The sequence below is a fragment of the Lucilia sericata genome, unplaced genomic scaffold (genome assembly GCF_015586225.1).
Source record: "Lucilia sericata isolate MDLA Ls3-8-SP2 unplaced genomic scaffold, ASM1558622v1 Contig001152F_arrow, whole genome shotgun sequence".
Taxonomy (NCBI): Eukaryota; Metazoa; Arthropoda; class Insecta; order Diptera; family Calliphoridae; genus Lucilia; species Lucilia sericata.
In genome coordinates this window covers 29,238-50,888 of record NW_023995123.1, presented here as the reverse complement: position 1 = coordinate 50,888, position 21,651 = coordinate 29,238, and the positions used below count along the sequence as shown (strand labels likewise).

At 29.2% G+C, this 21,651-nt stretch overlaps 1 protein-coding gene across 1 annotated transcript in view; it reads right to left on the bottom strand.

Moving 5' to 3' along the window:
• The window catches only part of LOC119610320 (GTPase-activating Rap/Ran-GAP domain-like protein 3), a 51,282-nt gene that overhangs the window by 24,873 nt on the left and 4,758 nt on the right, over window positions 1–21,651 (bottom strand). Inside the window, exons 2-5 of the mRNA XM_037965481.1 lie at window positions 19,849–19,918; window positions 13,127–13,213; window positions 3,386–3,467; window positions 2,534–2,652 (exon numbers count right to left, since the gene is read on the bottom strand). Coding sequence (XP_037821409.1) covers window positions 2,534–2,652; window positions 3,386–3,467; window positions 13,127–13,213; window positions 19,849–19,918 — 358 coding nt within the window. The remainder of the gene's footprint in view (window positions 1–2,533; window positions 2,653–3,385; window positions 3,468–13,126; window positions 13,214–19,848; window positions 19,919–21,651) is intronic.

The window sequence follows — 21,651 nt, the reverse complement described above, 5'->3', positions numbered from 1 at the left end:
AAAAACAAGATAAATGGCTACAGAAATATAAAGAAAACATGTTATTTTATACAGTAGATCTACAATAGGGGTATAACCAAATTTTGAACCTACCATTACACAATAGCCAGCTTCGGGGATCATATAAAGGGTTTGAAATATTAAAAAATATATATTTTTTAGTTAACATAACAGAATCGGCGTAATCGAAACTCTTTTGACAAGTGAAATATGTTACGGTATAATTTAAGAAAATTGGTTCTAAAGTTGTATTTTACAAAAAAAAATATATATTTTTAAATGGACATCCGTATTAACAATTTTGAAACTTTCTTTCAAATAAAATATCTTTCTGAAAATTTCTGTGACCCTGTGACGATGTTTAAACTATTTAATTTATTTCATATATATATTAAACTAGCTTTACCAGTGTGCTTCGCTACACTAAAATCCATATTTCCATCTAAAAAGTTTTTTAACTTTATATATTCACACATTTACGATTTTTAATATTTATTTTATATGGGAGGAGCCACGCCCACTATTTCTAGTCGACTAATTCTTAAAGCAAATGTCCATATTGATACAACAGTTGAGATCTCCTACCTGTTGTACTTCACATGGATGTCAAAGTTACGAACTTAGTTCCCTATTGCTAGTTCGCCCATTTTTGTCTCATATATTTGTATTATAACTAAAGTGGCTCTCACAAAATTTGAGGTCTCTAACTTATACATTTCGTAAGAAATATTAATTCAATATTTTCTGTATATAAAAATGCCATGCCCACTATACTCAGTCCAAACATTTTGCCCACAATTGTTCATATGCAGTCCTCAAATTTTTTGTTCCATACAAAATTTGAGGACTCTAGCTGTAGCAGTTTCTAAAATAAACCGCTTTTAATACTTACTAAGTATGACCCATTGTAACTCAGAGAAATCTTGATCGATCTTGTTGACGAATTATATAAATAAACGTCTACCCAATAGAACATTGGTTTCAAAAGTTGGGTCACTTGAAATGAGATTCTCCATATACATATATAAATGAAAAACAAGTTAGAGTGCTATATTCGGCTATGCGGAATCTTAAATACGTTTAAGTGATTTTTTGAAGTGGACCTTATACGGGAGCTATTACCAAATATGAATCGCTCCGGAAAAAAATTGGTAGAATGATTTATATGCACAAAAAACATATTCAAGTCATACTTTATGCCGATCGCTTTATTATTCAAAGAAATATATGCGTTTAAGTGATTTTCAGAAGTGGAACTTATATCGGAGCTATGAGCAATTACGGGCCTATCTGGAAAAAATTCCGTCCAGTGATTCATATATAAACCAAACATATTTCTGTCTAATCTTATCAAGATAGCTTTATTTTACAATGAAATATGTGCGTGTAAGTGGTTTTCGGAAGTAGACCTTATATGGTAGCTCTGACCAATAATGGACCGATCAGGGAAAAAATGGCAGAATTATTTATATGTACACAAAACATATTCATGTTGAATTTTATCCTTATAGCTTTAGAATTCAATAAAATATATGCGTTTAAGCGATTTTCGAAAGTGGACCTTATATGGGATCTATGACCAATTATGGGCCTTTCCCGAAAAACTTTCGTAGAGTGATTCATATTTATACTAAACATATTTGTGTCAAATTTTTGAAAATTAAATATGTGTGTTTAAGTGATTTTAGTAAGCGGGCCTTATATGGGAACTATGACCGATAATGAACCGGTCCGTAAAAAATTTTGGTTGAATATGCTTTATATTTTAGTAAATTTGGTTGATTTACTTTTCTTAGTTTTAACGTGAGCACAGACAGGCAGAAAAACAGACGGACAGACGGACATAGCTGAATTGACTTAGAATTTCACAGGGACCCAGAATACATATATTTTGTTGGGTCTAAGATGAATATTTCCTGGCTGTACACATGGAATGACAAACTTATATATACCCTCTATCACCACTGATGTTGGTGGAGCGTACAATTAATAACAAATACATATATGGTAATAGTTGAGTTTTAACATGTATTGTTGTTATACACAACTATAAGGCTATTTCAAATTAAACTATAATTATTCATTTTACAAACTTGGCCCAAAAATTTTAAGAAATTTTTTCTTCATTTAAATTCTATGAAAATTTAAAGGATACTTTTGAAGGCTATTTCCTATTCATATTTAAATTAAGATTTCTTGTTCATTTCTTTATTTTAAAATTCATAAATTTTTTAAAACTTAACTTTTCTGGCTTAAAAGAAGAAAAGGAGAAAGTCAAAACAACTAAGCCCTGTACAAAACTTATCGTTATAAAACAAGAAACTTTTTTCTTTTTTCCGCTAGTTAAACTGGTAGATGAGGTGTATGATTTTTTGTTGTTCATTTTTCTCTTTTTTTGCTGCAATTTTTTCCTGCTCTTGCGGTTACAGAATGTTTTGTTAAAATTGCAAGTGTTTTTTAAAAATTCATATATGATTTTTTCTCTTGTATTTGTATTTTGTTATTGTGTGTTTGGAGTGGCGTTTTTATTTACCTGTTTACGGAATAAAATGGCACGATACATAGGTGCTCCTTGGTTGCCAGAATCTTGTGAAACCACGGATAAGAAATATGGACTTTTTTCACCATCAATGCCAACATAGTTTTGATGCACTGTAACGAAGCAGAAAAAAATACACATGTGAAAACAAACATTTATTATGACTGGTGGTAAAGAAAAGAAAAATAAAGGAATTTTATAAATTTATAATAAAATAGGAAAAAAATCTAGATGAAAGAAATGAAAAATGTAATTTAAATTTTTTCTATATTTTCATTTGAAATACTGGTAACAGACATTTGTGTGCCTTAAATTTAAGATAATAAAGGTTGCATGATAAATTTAACTTTAATATTTGAATCAATTAGAAAAAACTTTTTCTTAATAGTTTTTTGGTTTGAATTTCATATTATTTAACTGATTTCTCAGATACATTTTTAGCCTTACTGAACTTATTATTGAACAAAACTACATTTTAATTTTTTTCCTGTTTTTTCATCGGACACACAACTGTTTTAAACTTTTGTATTAAAAAATTCTTTTATTGAAAAAAAAAAAAAAAAATCTACTCACAAGATTAAAAAACATTTCTAAATAAAATCCTATAGAATAATTTGAATAAAAATCTACTTAAAGTAAAATGGTTATTCAACAAACTCATTTAACCTAAATCCAATAACAAGTTTTAAATTTAAAATGTTCTCAGACTCTCTGGTATGCCTTAAAGTCATTAATTTCTATTTGATTGTTGAAAGAATTGAAAATAAAAAAAAATATATAAATAAAAAATGTGATAAAATATATATAAAGATGTGAACATTCATTTTTTTCCCTAAAATTACTTACATTTTCCCAAAAAATACTTAAAATACCAACGTGTTTGATGTTCGGGATTTTCCAATATGGGGGCACTAGGTGAACCAAATACCTGTGTAACGAGAAACACAATAAAAGATGAATAAATGTGTAGGATTCTAAGAAAATACTATATGATATAAAAAAACAATAAATCAAATAAATAAAAACGACATGTATTCAACATGTATCAAAATATATAACACAAACATTCATACATATTCTCCCATATACGTATCTATGTAGGTATATAGAAAAACACATTCACAGCTTGAGGTATTTTTTAAGCTTTTATTTACTGTCAGTTTGTAATCAATCAAATGTCAATATATTTTAAGGCACACATTTACTATAACATTTATTTTAAGTCCTTTGTAGTCCCTTTTTGTTGGTACCATACATTCATATGTAATTTTTGTAGAACAGTTGATTTTCCATAAAAATATAATAAAATACATATAGTCAAGCAATTCCGAAATATGATACACTTTACCATGTTTTTAGTTTTCATTAGAGGACCTAGTTTCAATGGTCTATTTTAGTTTTAGTTTAGCTCTAGTTCAGATCTAGATCAGAAAATGTTTTCATTAGAGGACCTGGTTTCAATGGTCTATTTATACCCTACACCACTTTAGTGGGGAGGGTATATTGGATTTGTGCTGATGTTTGTAACATACAAAAATATTCGTCCTAGACCCACCTTAAAGTATACCAATTGGCTTAGAATCGTTTTCTGAGTCGATTAAGCTATGTCCGTCCGTCCGTCCGGCTGGCTGGCTGTCCATGTAAACCTTGTGCGCAAGGTACAGGTCGCAATTTTCAAGATAATTGGATGAAATTTGGCACGCACGTTTTATTTCACCCAAGGACGAAGCCTATTGAAAATGGTTAAAATCGGTCCATTATTTCACCTAGCCCCCATAGAACAAAACCCCCCGAAAAGGGCTTCTGAGCTCATAATTATGTTAAATATACAGATATATCGATAAAATACGGCACAACTAAGTTTTATAGAAGTCTTGATGACCCTGCCAAATTTCATAAAGATCGGGCCCCATTTGACCCTAGCTCCCATACAAAGTCCCCTTCAGAAAATTACTTGAATGTCTCAAATTAACTTATAAACACAAATATCGCGATAAAATTCAGCAAAATAAAATATCATGTAAATATAAATATATTCACAAAATTTGATCGGGCTTGGTCCATATTTGCCCCTAGCCCCCATATAAAGCCTCTTTCAGAAAATTAGTTTTTCATTCATAAATTGCTTAAATGTATCGGAACAAGGGAATATTGAACATTTAATATTCATAACTGGTGTAGGGTATCATATGGTCGGCCACGCCCGACTATACTTTCTTACTTGTTAGTTTTAGTTCAGCTCTAGTTCAGATCTAGATCAGAAATGTTCATTTCTAGTTCTAGTTCAGTTCTAGTTCAGTTCTAGTTCAGTTCTAGTTCAGTTCTAGTTCAGTTCTAGTTCAGTTCTAGTTCAGTTCTAGTTCAGTTCTAGTTCAGTTCTAGTTCAGTTCTAGTTCAGTTCTAGTTCAGTTCTAGTTCAGTTCTAGTTCAGTTCTAGTTCAGTTCTAGTTTCAGTTCTAGTTCAGTTATAGTTCAGTTCTAGTTCAGTTCTAGTTCAGTTCTAGTTCAGTTCTAGTTCAGTTCTAGTTCAGTCTAGTTCAGTTCTAGTTCAGTTCTAGTTCAGTTCTCGTTCAGTTCTAGTTCAGTTCTAGGTCAGTTCTAGTTCAGTTCTAGTTAAGTTCTAGTCGTTCTAGTTCAGTTTCTAGTTCAGTTCTAGTTCAGTTCTAGTTCAGTTCTAGTTCAGTTCTAGTTCAGTTCTAGTTCAGTTCTAGGTTCAGTTCTAGTTCAGTTCTAGTTCAGTTCTAGTTCAGTTCTAGTTCAGTTCTAGTTCAGTTCTAGTTCCAGTTATTAGTTAGTTCTAGTTTCAGTTCTAGTCGTTCAGTTCAGTTCTGTTCAGTCTATAGTCAGTTCTAGTTCAGTCAGTCAGTCTAGTTCAGTTCAGTTTTAGTTCTAGTTCATTCTAGTTCAGTTCTAGTTCAGTCTCTTCAGTCTAGTTCAGTTCTAGTTAGTTCTAGTTCAGTTCTAGTTCTAGTTCAGTTCTGTTCAGTTCTAGTTTCAGTTCTAGTTCAGTTCTATTCCAGTTCTATTTCAGTTCTAGTTCAGGGTACAAATGATTCGGTTTAACCCATTATATTATCATTAAATTATGGCATAAATGTTTTGCGTGTGTGTATTTTGTTTAAAGAGGCGTTTTTCTTTAAGTTTCTAAAATTGTTTTCTAAAGTATTTCGATTTCTTTTATGTGTTTTCTTTTGCAAATTGGTCTTGTAAATGTTAAATAAACATAGGAGCAATTTTTTTTCCTGGTATCTTATTTAAGAATGACATTTGGTAATGACATGTAATATATTTTCAAGTATTTAAATTAATTTTAAAGAATATTGTGGGTTACTTATTGATGTATATGTTAAATAAAACAAATCTCTGTGACAGTTTAATTACATAGAATTTGTTTAAAAATACCACACAAAAAATCATTGTAAATTAAATATAGAAAACAAAACAAAGCCTAGAGAAGATAATAATAATTTATTGAAAATTTTTAATGGCTATAAGAAATTTAAATCCAAGCCTTTTTAGCAGTTTTAAATTGATTAGAAATACATTAAGTATTGAAAAAAAGTGTTTATTTTTTGCTGATAACATTAAGGCCTGTCTGAGCAATAAATTAAAATAAATATGTACAATTTGAATTGTATTCTATTTATTTACTTGTAAACGAGTACAAATAATAATAATAAAAAAATCATTTATTTTCTTTTATACTGTCATTTACCATTTTTACCTTAAAACTTAATTCACACACTTTGAACAACAATCATAACAAAGACTCAAAAAGGTTTGTTTATTTGGGATAAGTAAGAAAATTCTATCAAAATTCAAATTAACAATAATAATTCTATTAAATAAAAGTAAAGTAATTTCTGCGAAACACTCTTTAAAGCCCCAGCATAATATATCATTCTGTTACAAAAACGGAAGATATGGAAGCAAAAGTAGCAATCTCCACTAATGCATGAAAAAGTGGAGATGACTCACTTTTCATCTAAACCACTCACATAAAAAATATTTTTACTTTCTTCAACATCTTTTAATATTAAACGACAATATTTTGTGTTGGTTGAGGAAAAGAACAAATAATAAAATAAAAATATTTAAATTTACATCAACAATGTCTTGTCAACGATTTGACTATTAGGGGGCTGCAAAGTGAATAAAATATTATGTTGTAAATAACTTTTTGTTCATCATTAATATAAATAAATAATTTAAAAGGCAATTTTTTGTCTCTTTTTGTGCGAAGTATCAACATTTCTTAATATATGTTATGTTGCTTTTGTTTGAGCACAAAAAGGAAATTGAATAAATTCCCATAAAAGATAAGAAGTGTAAATCTAAAGAATTATTTGAGGAAAAGAAATAAAATGGAGAAAAGGACCACAAAGCATTATTTATCTCATAGATGTTCAGCGACCACATTCATTTAGTTTTTGTGATTATTTCGCTTTTTATTTTTGCCTAAATATGACCATTATATAAATCAAATGATTCAGCAGAAAATTATAAGAGTTTTCTTTTTGCCATTAAAGTACTGATACTTAAATCTGTAAAAAACAAGAAAGAAAAATTAACTGACAATCGCTTATTTATCGTGGGTTGTGAAAAAGATTCAATTGCAGAGTTTTTAATGTTGTTAGAGATTAGACGGTGAACATTCATTTATACATAATTGTGGGATGAGAAATATTCTGAAAGTTACAATGTTATGTATATTTGTTGTTATGTTATTCCGATTTACCAATTAGCTTTAATTATTTCTGGAGTTTGGACTGCACTTTTCACAAGTCTATAGCCTAGACTTTCGACTAGTCAATATACTAAACTTTAAAGTATGCAGTCTAGATAGTCGATCAATGTCCACTCTACGGACTAGACATTCGCCTAATTTATTATCTAGACATTCATCTAATCTATTAACTAGACATTCGATTTGTATATAGCAGAGATGTTGGACTATAATATATAGTTACGACTAGTCTATAAACTATACATTTGACTCAGCTACAGAATAGACTGCAGCATAGAACTTCGGCTAGTCTGAATACTAAACATTAACTAGTCTATAGACTGGACTTTCGACTAGTGTATGGGCTAGAACATTGACTAGTATTTGGACTAGACCTTCGACGAGTCTATACACTAGAACTTCGACTCGTCAAGACTAGTCGACTAGTCTAGACTAGACCTTCGACTAATCTATAAACTACACCATCGACTAGTCTATAGACTAGACCATCGACTAGTCTACAGACTAATTTATAGACTATAACATCGACTAGTCTAAAGACTATACTATCGACTAGTCTATAGACTAGACCTATCGACTAGTCTATAGACTAGACCTTCGACTAATCTTTAAACTATGCCATCGACTAGCCTATGGACTAGTCCATCGAATTGTCTATAGACTAGACCATAGACTAGACTATCGACTAGTCTATAGACTAGACTATCGACTAGTCTATAGACTAGACTATCGACAAGTCTATAGATTTGACTATCGACTAGTCTATAGACTAGACTATCGACTAGTCTATAGACTAGACTATCGACTAGTCTATAGACTAGACTATCGACTAGTCTATAGACTAGACTATCGACTACTCTACAGACTAGACTATCGACTAGTCTGTAGACTATCAACTAGTCTATAGCCTAGACTATCAACTAGTCTATAGACTAGACTATCAACTAGTCTATAGACTAGACTATCGACTAGTCTATAGACTATCGACTAGTCTATAGACTATCAACTAGTCTATAGACTAGACTATCGACTAGTCTATAGACTAGACTATCGACTAGTCTATAGATTAGACCATCGACTAGTCTATGGGCTAAACTATCGACTAGTCTATAGACTATCTATAGACTAGACAGACCAGACCTTTGACTAGTCTATATACTAGAACTTCAATTAGACTAGACGTTCGACTAGGGTAAATTAGACCTTCGACTAGTTTATAGACAATACCCTTGATTTTACTATTAACTAGAACCTCGACTAGTCCGTAGACTCCACTTTAGACTAGTTAAGTAGGCGCCCGTTTAACCACTAAACTAAGTTAAAAATGGACTTTTAAAAACAACTAATCTAATTTCCTAGATTTTGTTCTTGCAGTTATAAGTCTTCCGATTATCTATTGGAATGGATATTGAAGTTTGATGGAAACATTTCTCAGAAAACAACTTGTTTTTGTTGTAATAAGTATATTTATTTTTAATTTTCTACTTTACTACGTTTTGTTTACTACATCTATCGTCTGCATCGTCTGGCAATTTATGGTCAAAAGAGAAAAATAAAAAGTTTTTTTTGATTCATTTTTTATTTACTATTTGTCGTAAATCCAAGAGTTAATAAACTTTGAAACTTTTTGCAAAATATTTTGGAACTCTTCACTTCAGAAAGATAGAATTTCTAGTTTTATCCACTATTTAATTTGTTTATAAGTCAGTCAGTAATTGTACAAAAACAATTCTGTTACCAAAAGTTTTTGAATTAAATTTTGCTATGAGTTTTACTCTTAAGAAAATAGGTGTGTAAAATAGTTCCATTTTCAGGTAATTTTCACGTAATTTTGTTGTAATTACAAGACTTGTTTCACACTTTTAATTAATTTTTTCAAAAGTAGTTAGTTGTTAAGTTAATTAATTTAATTAAAGTAAAGAAGAGAAATAGAAAAGTTAATTCAGTTTGTTATAAGATAGGGTTACAATTAGAATGGGTAATAGTAGAAATATACATTAATTATAACGGTAGCTGCTATCTTGGCCTTTTTTTTTGATATTTATTTAAATACAACTTATTAGGAAATTATATTATATGTGTTTATTTACACACGTTGTAAAATTTAGTGGACAAACATGTTTAGCTGAGTGTTCAATTTAGATGTTTTAATTTGGGGGCCAGCTAACCTTTTAATTTCCCTATACCTTCCAATAAGTATTTACTCATACCCACTTGTATTGTTAACACTCTAAAGGAACTTAGCGTGACTAATTTAGCTTACGTTTAGTAAATATTTATTTTATCTTTATTTGTTCCACCCCCACATATGTACACACACATGTAAACAAAATATTTATGTAAATGTGTATTTTGTTATTGTATTTTGGACATTTTTATTATCGATTTAGTGCGAGTATAAATTATATTAATCTATACATGTGGATATTTAATTTAATCAGCTTAAATAAATTATTATTGACCAACGTTAACATTTATGTTAATGTCACAGGTTAGTGAAGACATGCATGTGATCATTATCCTATAAGAGTTGTTAATGTGGAATCATTATATTTGGAAATGTCTAGAATTGAGCCTTAGTTTTAAGAACTAGTGTAAACTCTTGACTATCAAAAATTTTGTTATTTATATAGGATGTCATTCATATTGATCTGTAATGAAATAAAATTTCCTTTTCTTTTACTTTCAGGTTTTATTTATGTTAAAAGTGTTGTTAAGGTTTTAAATTTGATCATTCAACTTCTATGTGAAGTTTCATTGAAAAAAAAAAAAAAAAAAAAAAATAGCGTAGAGAAATATGGGTAAAAAAATGGTAAGTGAAAACTTTGTTAAAATATGTAGTTTAAATTAGATTTTTTAATAGATAGCATATTGAGCTTATTGTGATTCTAATGAAATAAATATTGCTTTTCTTTTATTTTCAGCTTTGGTGTATGTTAAAAGTGTTCTCAAGTGTTTAAATTTGATCATTTTGATCATTCAACTTCCTTGTGAAGTTTTATAGAAAAAAAAAAAAAATAGCAAAGAGAAATATTGGTGAAAAAGTGGTAAGTAAAAACTTTTCTTACAATATTGTTGAAATTAGATTTTTTGTAGATTCTTCGTTAAAATAATTAAAAACCGAGCAAGTAAGATAGCTATATTCGGCTGATCTGAATATTATATCTACTTTTACACTTCACCATAGAGTATTTTAAAATTAACACTATGATTTATGCTCATGGTATAAAACCTATATGGACTTCTTTATTTAGGCCGTTTAAATTCAGGGAAAATAATGGAAAAAATCAGTATGGCCGACCCTACGCTAGTGAGCATGTTAAAAATTTTAATTATTTTTCTAATAATAAAGCATTTTACCTTAATTCTGAAATATTTTAACAATTTGTTACCAAACAAAGTGATTTTCTGAAAAAGGGGTTATATGGAGGAAAAGGTAAATATGGTCCTATCCGTGTAAATTTTGGTAGAGCGATTTAGGATGACATTATTTCGATAATCGGCAGTATTTTTTAAACCTATGTATATAAAACTAAAATTTGCCGATTTGTTGGAATTATTACAACATTTAACATAATTATAAGCTCAAAAGCAATATTCGGGCGTACGTTTGTGTGGGTTCTAGGCTTCGTCCTTTGTTTGAAAGAAGAATACGTGCCAAATTTCATTAAATATAAATATAAAATTGCGACCTGAAGCTTGCGCACGGATAGACAGACCGACAGACAACCGACAAACGTTATGTTAATCAGCTAAGAGAGTGATTCTGAGCCGATTGGTATACTTAAAGGTCGGTATAGGACCAATATAAAAGAAGGGTTAAATTAGGATGAAAATATTTAATATAGAGAGTTTTAGTTATTTTTTATATAAACAATTTTACTGATATTCCTCACAAGAAGCTAACAAAGAATGGTTTTCTTGTCATAATAATATTGAAAATTCCAGTGAAATAATCTTAGATCTTGATCAGTAGATGTGATCACGGAAATTGGCCGTATTTTCTTTAAAACTCGTTTAAATTTTAATCAGTAATATTTTCTTCAAAAGAACTTTTTTCTTTCCTTTGAAAAAGCATTTTTAGGTCGAAAATTTAAAATTGTCTAAATTGTTAGAAAAATATATTTTTTTTTTTTTTAGAAAATTTAGAAAAAATATTAAAACTACACAGGCAGACAAAATTTTAAAAAAGTCGAAGTCCTGAGATCAACTTATATTTCACTAATGGAATGATCAGCGCTGAATCCGAATTTTGCTTCAGAATTTCTCCACCACATAGGAGATATCGTGTCCTGAAGTTTGAAAAATTGCCATTTCTGGCTTCTTTTGAGTAGCTGTAACAGCGCCAAGACAATTTAATTTATAAAATATTGTATGCCAACTGAAAGTCTATTCTGTCAACTTTAAAATAAAGGCTTAACATCTGACATCTCTTTTCTTTTTCGAGATATATTCATCTGAAACTTGAAAACGTATAGTTTTTGGTATATTCACGGAATTTATATCCTACACTACTATAATGCGGAGGGTACTATGTTTTGCAAATATGTCTGTCCGCCTGTCAACTTCAAGGGATACATCTTAGCAATAACAAAAATTTTTTAAAAAAATTTGAAAATTTTTTAGCCCCTTATTCACAATCAAAATATTTATTTTATAAACGGTTTATAAATTAGATTTTGTATGGAAATTCGGAAAGTTTTATAAACCTTTTATAAAATAGAAATGTTGTTGTATCAAGCCTTAGGTGAAGATATCTCGAAGAACAAAGGAGTTATGTCAGATATTAAGCCTTTATTTTAATGTTGATGTAATGCACTTTCAGATGACATATAACACCTTGACGCTGTTATAACGTCTCAAAATGGGCGAAATGGCGTTTTTTTTTTTTCAAATTACAGGACACGATGTCTCAAATCCTAGATGTGATTGTCGAGAAATTCTGAGGTTAGATTCAGCGCTGCTCAATCTTTTAGAAAAGTACTTTGATCTTTGGGTTAAAAATTTGTCGGCCTTGTGCTATTAAAAGAAATTAAATTTTTAACGACCATCTCCAATGTGTATAAACTACATTAAACACTTTTGTTTATATACATATTTGCATTAAAAACATTGTGATTTTTTAAAACGAAACAAAAAAAAAAATAAAGAAATCCTTTAAGTTTTATCCTGTTGTTATTCTCTTTTCAGTAACTAGAGTTTTTATATAGGTATCCCTATTTTATTTTTTTTAAATCCTCGCTGGCAGCATTTGTTTTTATGCTTTCTGCTGCTATATATTTATCTATTTTTATTTTCAACACGTAAATTGTTAAAATTTTATCATTCACTTTTCCACACTCAATAAAAATGAGAGATAGAGATGATAAAAGAACAAAAAAAAAAAAAAAAACAGAAAAAATATCCTGTTGCTTGAATAAATAATACATAATAAAGTGTTTACTCCATGAGTAACTGCCCAGCAGTTCGGAGTAGCTTCAGATTTGAAGATGGGCATTTATTCTTCAATAGATTATTAGTGGTTATAATTAAATAACTACTTTCTCAGTACATTCTATTCGTGACAATTAGGTTGTTATACATAAAGATTTATAAAAAATAATGTTAAAAAGGGATACAGTTAGTAATGTGGTAAATCTACAGGGGTTATAGTTTTAGCAGCTCGAAAGTATGCTTCATAAAAATCGCTTAGTTATCGTATTTATGTCATAAAGGTGTTTTATAGCATATTTATGTAACTAACACTTGAGGTCATGGTTTATAAAAAAAAAAATGCATTTTTCATAATAATATTTCTACGATTATAAACTAAAATTCAAAATTTATTTAACAATACATACCTCATCCTTTTCCGCCAACGATTCACCATTTTCAACACGAAAACGTTTAAAATTCGGATCAATACCATCCAATTCAGATTGTGGCAACTGTAAGTAGATATAAAAATCAACAAATTAATGGGAAAAGAAAATAAATTACTTAATTGTCATTGATTAATACTCAAATACTTTTACTTGCTTAATTAAAACAATATTTATTTATTATTATTTATATATAATAATCATAATTTTATTTAATTTTGTCTGAGCACTTTGTTTCCAACAGAGGAAGAAGGGAAAACAAAAACACCTGCACTTAATTGGAAATAAGTATAATCATATGAAAATGAAATCATTTAGCCTGAATGTGTTTGTATAAAAATATTTTTTTGTTTGTCTGTAAATTCCATTCAAAACTAATTCATTTAATATAATCTATTGCTTACATATGTTTGGGCATGTAATATGATTAAGTGTTTTTACTTTCAGTTGGGTGGGGAAGTAAGCTCATTTACAGATGTTGTGATATATGTATGTAAAGAGCTAAAAGCAATGTTAAAGTAAAGAAATAATAGCTTCCTGCTTAAATAGTAATTTGAAATTATTGTAAATTATGTAGAAGATTCAGTTGTTTTTTAGAGGGCACCTTCCCTATAATGTTTTTCATTTCCCTTTCTATTTCCACTATTAATTCCACATAAGTGTAATCTAGTATTATTTGGTATGCTAATTCCGAATATGGAAATAAACAAGTAAGAAAGTATAGTCGGGCGTGATCGACCATTTGATACCCTACACCAGTTATGAATATTAAATGTGATTTATTTTTCATAATAAAGCATTTATCTTCTATTAACTTGTTCCGATACATTTAAGCAATTTATGGATGAAAAACTAATTTTCTGAAAAAAGCTTTATAGGGGGGCTAGGGGCAAATATGGACCAAGCCAGATAAAGTTTTGTAAATATATTAATATTTTTATAATATTTATTTGTGCTGAATTTCATCGCTATATTAGTGTTTATAAGTTAATTTTGGACATTCAAGTAATTTTCGGAAGGGGACTTTGGATGGGAGCTAGGGTCAAATGAGGCCCTATCTTTACGAAATTTGGGTAGGTCATCAAGGCTTTTATAAAACTTAGTTGTGCCGTTTTTTATCGATATACATGTATATTTAACATAATTATGAGCTCAGAAGCCCTTTTCGGGGAGTTCTGTTGTATGGGGGCTAGGTGAAATTATGGACCGATTTCAACCAATTTCAATAGGCTTCGTCCTTCGTCATCTAATTATCTTGAAAATTGCGACCTGTACCTTGAGCACAAGGTTTACATGGACAGACATGGACGGACAGACGGACATAGCTTAATAGACTCAGAAAACGATTCTAAGCCGATTGGTATACTTTAAGGTGGGTATAGGACGAATATTTTTGTATGTTACAAACATCAGCACAAACCTAATATACCCTCCTCACTAAAGTGGTGTAGGGTATAAAATGTCACCCCCACCAATTTTCCACATTTTCATCTTTTAGTCCTTCTGACTGCATACTTGAGTCCCAAAGTAATTGTTCAAGCGTTGCGAATAGTGGCTGTCTCTGCCTCTACACTTATACTTAAAGCATTAATTAATGCATTTTGGAAAAATTTCGGGCAATAGAATTGCTTTAACTAGTGGTGCCACGGTTCTGAAGTGGAAAATGGTTTTTGGAAAAATTTTAAATTATTCAATTATCGTTTCAATAACATATAAAACACAAAAAATCGGTTAAAAATTGTAAAAGTTATTACAAATTCCTCCGATACCTTAGTGTCCCAGAACACTTATCTGAGAAATATTTAAAAAATTTAACAAATTTTGGGAAATATTCTTATAAAACCATGTCTTACGTTAAATACATTCCTGTTAACTTAAATGCGAGTTTTTATCCCCATGAGATAGCGTAAATCGTATTTGGGATATAGTCATAAATGGAAACACCTTCAGACGGCTGTTCCAAAAATCCAGTTTTAAACTTTTAGCAATTTTGTTAAGCAAATTTTCAAATTTTGGGAAAATCTCCCTGTGACTTATGGACAATAAAGAAGGAAATAAAATAGTAAAAAAATTTGGTCGATATCTCTTACATATTAGCGGTAATTGTGAATTGAATTTTGAAGATTTCGGAGAAAAGAATTATTTGTTGAAAATTTTTCGAAAACAATTGTTATTCTTTACTGTCAACCATTTTATATAAAACTTTTTCAGATAATACAATTTAAGATAATATGACACATATATCTGAAGTTTTAGTAAAATCTAATAATGTTAACCCATAAACTGTGAAGGTCAAACTCAAGCTATGCAATATTGGGAAATGCTCTTGAATCCATAGTGAAATATTATTTTGTTTACAACCGATTTAAATGAAACTTAGGATAAATATATAATGAAGACCCGTATTTATGATGACACCGAAAAAAAAAATCAAATTAACCCTTAAACATAAATATATTTTTATAATTATATAAAATGTTCGTAATATATGAACAAAATATTCTATCCCATTTGCGATGTGGGTGATAGAAAAAAACTGATTTCAGACTCGGTTTCAGCACATTACATTAAAAATAGTCCAAATGGTTTTAAAAGTTTTCACAAACCTTCATTTCGTTGACCTGTGTAATCAGTGATCACTATTTTCCAATGAAAATAAATTGAATAAAAAAGGTTTTCTTTTCAAGAAAAAACTAAAATCGGCAGTAGATCCTTAAATAACACTTCAACTGAGAAAATTGTGAAAAATATGTCATTCCCTATGTATACGATTAGAGTCGGTCAAATTTGTACATTTTGGTCAAAAAGGTCTTTTTTCATATGAGTGTAACTTTTCGTCTTATACAATTTCCCTTAAGCGCTTTATAGTCACCCTTAAAGGATAAGCTCAAAATTATGGAGTCTTTGAGACCCATTTTGAAATGATTGCATAATTTATTTTTTGGAACTGAAGTCCTTTTCAAAAAAAAAAAAAATATTTTTTTTTATCTCGAATGAAGTACATTAATACGCATCATTTATGAGGTATTTCAATAAAAAAGGTGGTCCACGGGACACCCTAATGTACATACATATGTATAGTATATCTGTCTAAGTTTTTCGAACAAACATTTATAGAACAAATTTAACGCTTATAAATACATTCATGTATGAAATATTTACCCGGCGGTTCAGTAAGAAGCCAAGTCTTAAATCTATGACTATATATATTTTCTGTAATGTATGCTACACTACAATCTTCGGCCTCCAGCAGGCCTTTAGTACGCTCCTTCACCAGTATCTCTAGTGGGAATCAAACCCATAATCTCCTGATTATAGACTAGAACGCTAACCTACTGGAGGCACTCTACTAGTCATATAACTAAGTTTGTATGTAACCAAGGGTCGTTACGTTGAACTGCTGGGTATTTTATGTATATACATATGTATGTATGTGTATCTCTAAGTGCGATAATAAAAGTGTCAATGTCACTAAACCCAGTGCATAGTATACAGACTGACATAAATTTACTCCTTTCCGAATACCTTCTTTTATTCATTCATTCACTCTGAGCTCATTGGCATGATAGATTACTAAGTTAAATTTGAATGAGCAGAAAATTACATGCATATGTACGTTAAAAAGAAAAAGAAAATTCGTTCTAAGCTATTTTTTATTAACGTTTTCATTGCTATAAACTTACATAATAAGTTTTCTCATATTTTTAGTATTTTTTTGCACAAATTTCAAAAATTAACATTTTGACACCTTGACACAACTATTAATTAGAAACGTAAAAGCAATTTGTTATTCTCCATTTCTAATACATAATTAACATTAAGGTTGAATTTGAGATTGTTTGCATTGTTTTATTATTGATTTAAATTCATAGCGATGAATAAGTAAGTACATTATTATGATTGAACATTATTATGATTTTGAATTATAAACAAAATATATAAATTACTTTGATTGTGAGATATTTATAATTATTTAAGCCTTTGAAGTCAAAATTAGTTTTTGTTATTTACAAATTTATTATGAATCCTTTTATTAAATGAGAAAACAATCGAATTAGCCGTATTTATTTAGTGTTGGCATATCAATAGATTATGAGAAAAAAATAATCGAATCGATGTGATAATGATAATGAAATGGTCCTCAATTCCCTACTAGCGATTGAAAATCCTGACCTCAGTATTAATTTTACTTAATTTTATGCTGATTACGAGAAATATAATTAATTATACCCTACACCACTATAATGGGGACGGTATTATGCGTTTGTGCCACCTAAAAATGTTGGTCCTACATCCACCTTAAAGTATACCAATCGGCTCAGAATGGCTTTCTGAGTCAATGTCCGTCTGTCCGTTCGTCCGTCCATCTGTGTATCCATGTAACCCTTGTGCGCACTCTACAGGCCGCAATTTTCAATATAATTTGATGAAATTTGGCACATACTCTTCTTTTGACCCAAAGGACGAAGCTTATTGAAAATAGTTAAAATCGGTTCATTATTTCGTATAGCTCCCATACAACCGTACCGCCCGAATAGGGTAGAGCTCATAAATAAGTTAAATGTTCTTGTATCACTTCAAAAATCGGCAAAACGTAGTTTCGTAATGATCGAGCCTTATTTGACCCTATCCCCCATACAAAGTCCCTTTCAGAAAATGTCTTGATGGTCAAAATTCACTTATAAACACTAATATCACGATGAAATTCTGTATAAATAACATAAATTCAGGTGTAAATCCCTCTACCAAAATTATATAGGGATAGGACTATATTAACCCCCTGTCCACATATAAACAATCTTTTAGAAAATCCCTTTTTTTCAACAAATTATTAAAATATTTCTGAATTAAGGTAAAAATGAAAATAAATACTATATTATTAAAAAATTTGTGTTGGGTATCATATGGCCATCATATGGCCAAACATGGGTATCATATGACCAAACATGGGTATCATATGACCAAACATGACCGACCATAATCCTTTTTTTTTAATTTTTTTTGGTCCACGAAATAATTTTTGTGCGTTTGGTATATTATTTTCGCTTTTTATCGAAATAGGTGTCATAATTTACTGAAACCTACAATATTAATGAATAATAAAAATAACAAAATACTAAAAAACCAAATTACTTTTCTAATAATTTCTAACTTTCTTGTAAGCTCCATAACCAATATTCCTATGGTACATATAGATTACAAAAGTATCTATTGAAATCCATATTTATACTCATACGCACGTATGGCCTTACAAACAACACAACAAGATAAGAAATATTTATAATTTAACTTGACTACTGTATGCAAAAACACACACAAACTTATATACAAATGTACGCTTTTGCCAGGTACAAAAATATATTCTTTTTGACTTTTTAGAAACGCAATAAACAAAACTTTAACAAAAACTAACGTTGCTATATATTTGGGGTTTGTTTTTGTGTACATATGTACATATTTCCAAAAGAGGTCGATTTATTCGTATAGAAACTAGATATGCTTTTGTTTATTATTTAAAGAGAGAAAAAGAACAATTTCATTCATACTAATTGCTTTTGTTTTTGATTTTGGTATACAGCAACAAATTGTTGTGTTTTTTTTTTAATATAAAATATTGTTTTTCAATACAAAATATTTGATTAGCAGCATTTTCTTTCAATGCCCCAAACAAGGATATATTGCATGGGTGCTTAATAAGGGAATTCATATAAAAACATTGGTCATATAAAGTGTTGCCAAGTTAGCAAATTTCAGATTTTTTATGAAAGTTTTAAGAGCTTATGTTAAATCGTTATAAAAACTCTTAGAGTTTTTATAACGATTATTTGATTAAAATTATTAGAAATTGCACTGTTTTTATTGTCGACACCTGTACGTATACGTGTTAATGATTTATCGATATTACAAATATTATGTATACGTCTAGTTTAAAGAAGTTTTCTGCGACTTTGATCTAGAAGATGAATCGTAATTTTAAAGAGAGCAATAATAATTTTGGTACATCCTGAAGCTCCTGGCAACATTGGTCATATATCATAATATCTCGTATCATAGTACCGATCTTTATTGTTTGAGAATTTATAACAGAAGATTTTTGGTACTTGCTAAATTTCATAAAGATCGGGCCTCATTTGATCCTAGCTCCCATACAAAGTCCCCTTCAGAAAATTACTTGAATCTCCAAAATTAACTCATAAACACAAATATCGCGATGAAATTTAGGGACCAAATTATGTCATACGAGATCGATCAAAATCTCCATTTAGCACCCATAGTTTTTCATCCATAAATTGCTTAAATGTATCGGATCAATGAATTATTATGAAAAATAAATCACATACCCTGGTGTAGGGTATCATATCATGGTCGGTCACGCCCGACTATACTTTCTTAATTGTTTTATATAAATTTGGAATTCCATCTTTTGGAATCGTATGTCCTTTAAACTTCAAGGTCCTTTTACAGGGGCATAAGAGATGATTATAAAAAACTGAGTACACAGGGTTAATACTGATGGTCCACAGTTTCTTGTACATATAGATTTTTTCGTGTGTGAAAATGACTGTTGCACGGTATAATACGTGGTCCTAAATGGGACTTTATGGTACTTTTTCTTCTTCTTTTAATAGAAACAGACATTATTAAGTAAATTTCGAAACAATAGTAGTAAGGTTTGTCATCTATTTAGTATGTCTACATACCTGATCAACTGAACCATAATGATGGCGGGAAAATACTCCACGTCGTGATATTAATTCTGTGGCAGATGAGCTGAAATTATAGAATTATATAAAAATAATTATTATATTAAAAATAATTATTATATTAAACATATTCATAGTTTTTCCAATTTTTTTTTTTTTTCATATGTTAACAAAGTGAAATAATCTCAAAGTACACATTGGCGTATGATTGTTAAATAATCACTCATACGTCATATACATACAGAAAAAACCCAGATAATGTAGCTGATTTTAAATTTTTAATTCATATGTAATAAAAGTAATCACTTTCACTTCAGATATTAAAATTCGCAAAAAAATAAACGATTTAAATTAATAGAACCACTATTAAACGTTATTCAACCGATTCATAAATTTCCGATTAGATTGAACTTTTCTTTTAAATTTACAATTTATTGTAGATTTATAGAGTTTTCATTATTAAACTATATGTATGTAAAAATTTTGCCCTTTTTGAGAACAAAAGAACACACTACCCTTGCCTAACATACATTTTGACAATCTATCAAACAAATATTTAAAATATTTGAAAGTTTTTCAAACAAATCTGCCACTCATGTAAAAGTTTTTTTTTTTCAAATCTATATGTGTGTGAAACTGGCAAAACTTTCTCTTGATTATTCATGTTGAAAAATTCTTATAGTATCTTTTATATTTGTATTCAAATTTAAATTAAATTGTGTGTTTTTTTTTACTTTAAATCGTCATTTAAATGGTACAGAAAGGTCAAGTGTTTTTTTATTGTTATTTTATGATTTATTACAGTTGTATTTACACAAAGAAAATTTGATATAATTTGAATATGTTTCATTTATTCTAATGTAGACTGTTGCAGTTTATTTTAATATTGTTTTCTGACAGTCACATATGGTGTTATTTTTTGTGTTAAAAGACATCTGTAGCTGAAAAATAAATCTAAATTCTTGAGGCATATTTATATTTAATTGTTAAGTTCATATTAGTTTTCGAAATTTAAACTTTTTTTTAATAAAAATTTATACTTATTTTAGTTTTCTATACAATAAAAAAAAAATTCAGTGGATTCTAATTTCTAACTTTGGTAATTGAGGTATTGAAAAATATGCAATTTGGATAAATTTCATTAATTTAATTTTCACATCACTGCTAAATAAAATAGTAATTGCCTTGTTTTTTATCACTCATTTCATTTTACGTCAAGCTGCAACAAAATTGTTTCCATTTTCTATACAGAAAGAAACTAAGCAATTTAAAAAATTAGTCACGCATTGCATATCAAACATGTTGCAAAAATAGAAACAAAAACGTTAATATTGCTCAAAAAAAAAAAAAAAAAGAAACTTACTTATTGAAACCAAAAAAGTTTGTACAGTTTGCTACAACTCTTGGGTGTATGAATTAAAATTGTGGGATTATTTTTAAATTTATAGTTTTTATTTTGAATATAAATTTATACAAAGTATTGTCCATTCACAGTTATTACCTTTCCATCTCTCTCGCAATATATGTATGTTCTATCGATTTTACAATGAAATGTGTTCCTCTGATATTAGAGATTTTGGAAAAGAATTTCCCATCATATTCGAAGTAAAAAGTTTTCTTACCCTGATACATCTGTTAATAACCCTGCCATTTTATGTTATACTCCCAATAATATAGTGTGAAGTTAGTCTTAAAAACACCTGAGCCTCAATAGTTAATATAGAAATTTAAAAATTTTATTTTCTGCTTTAAGTTTGTTATCAGCAATATGTTGTCAAAGTGTTACATAACATAAGAAAA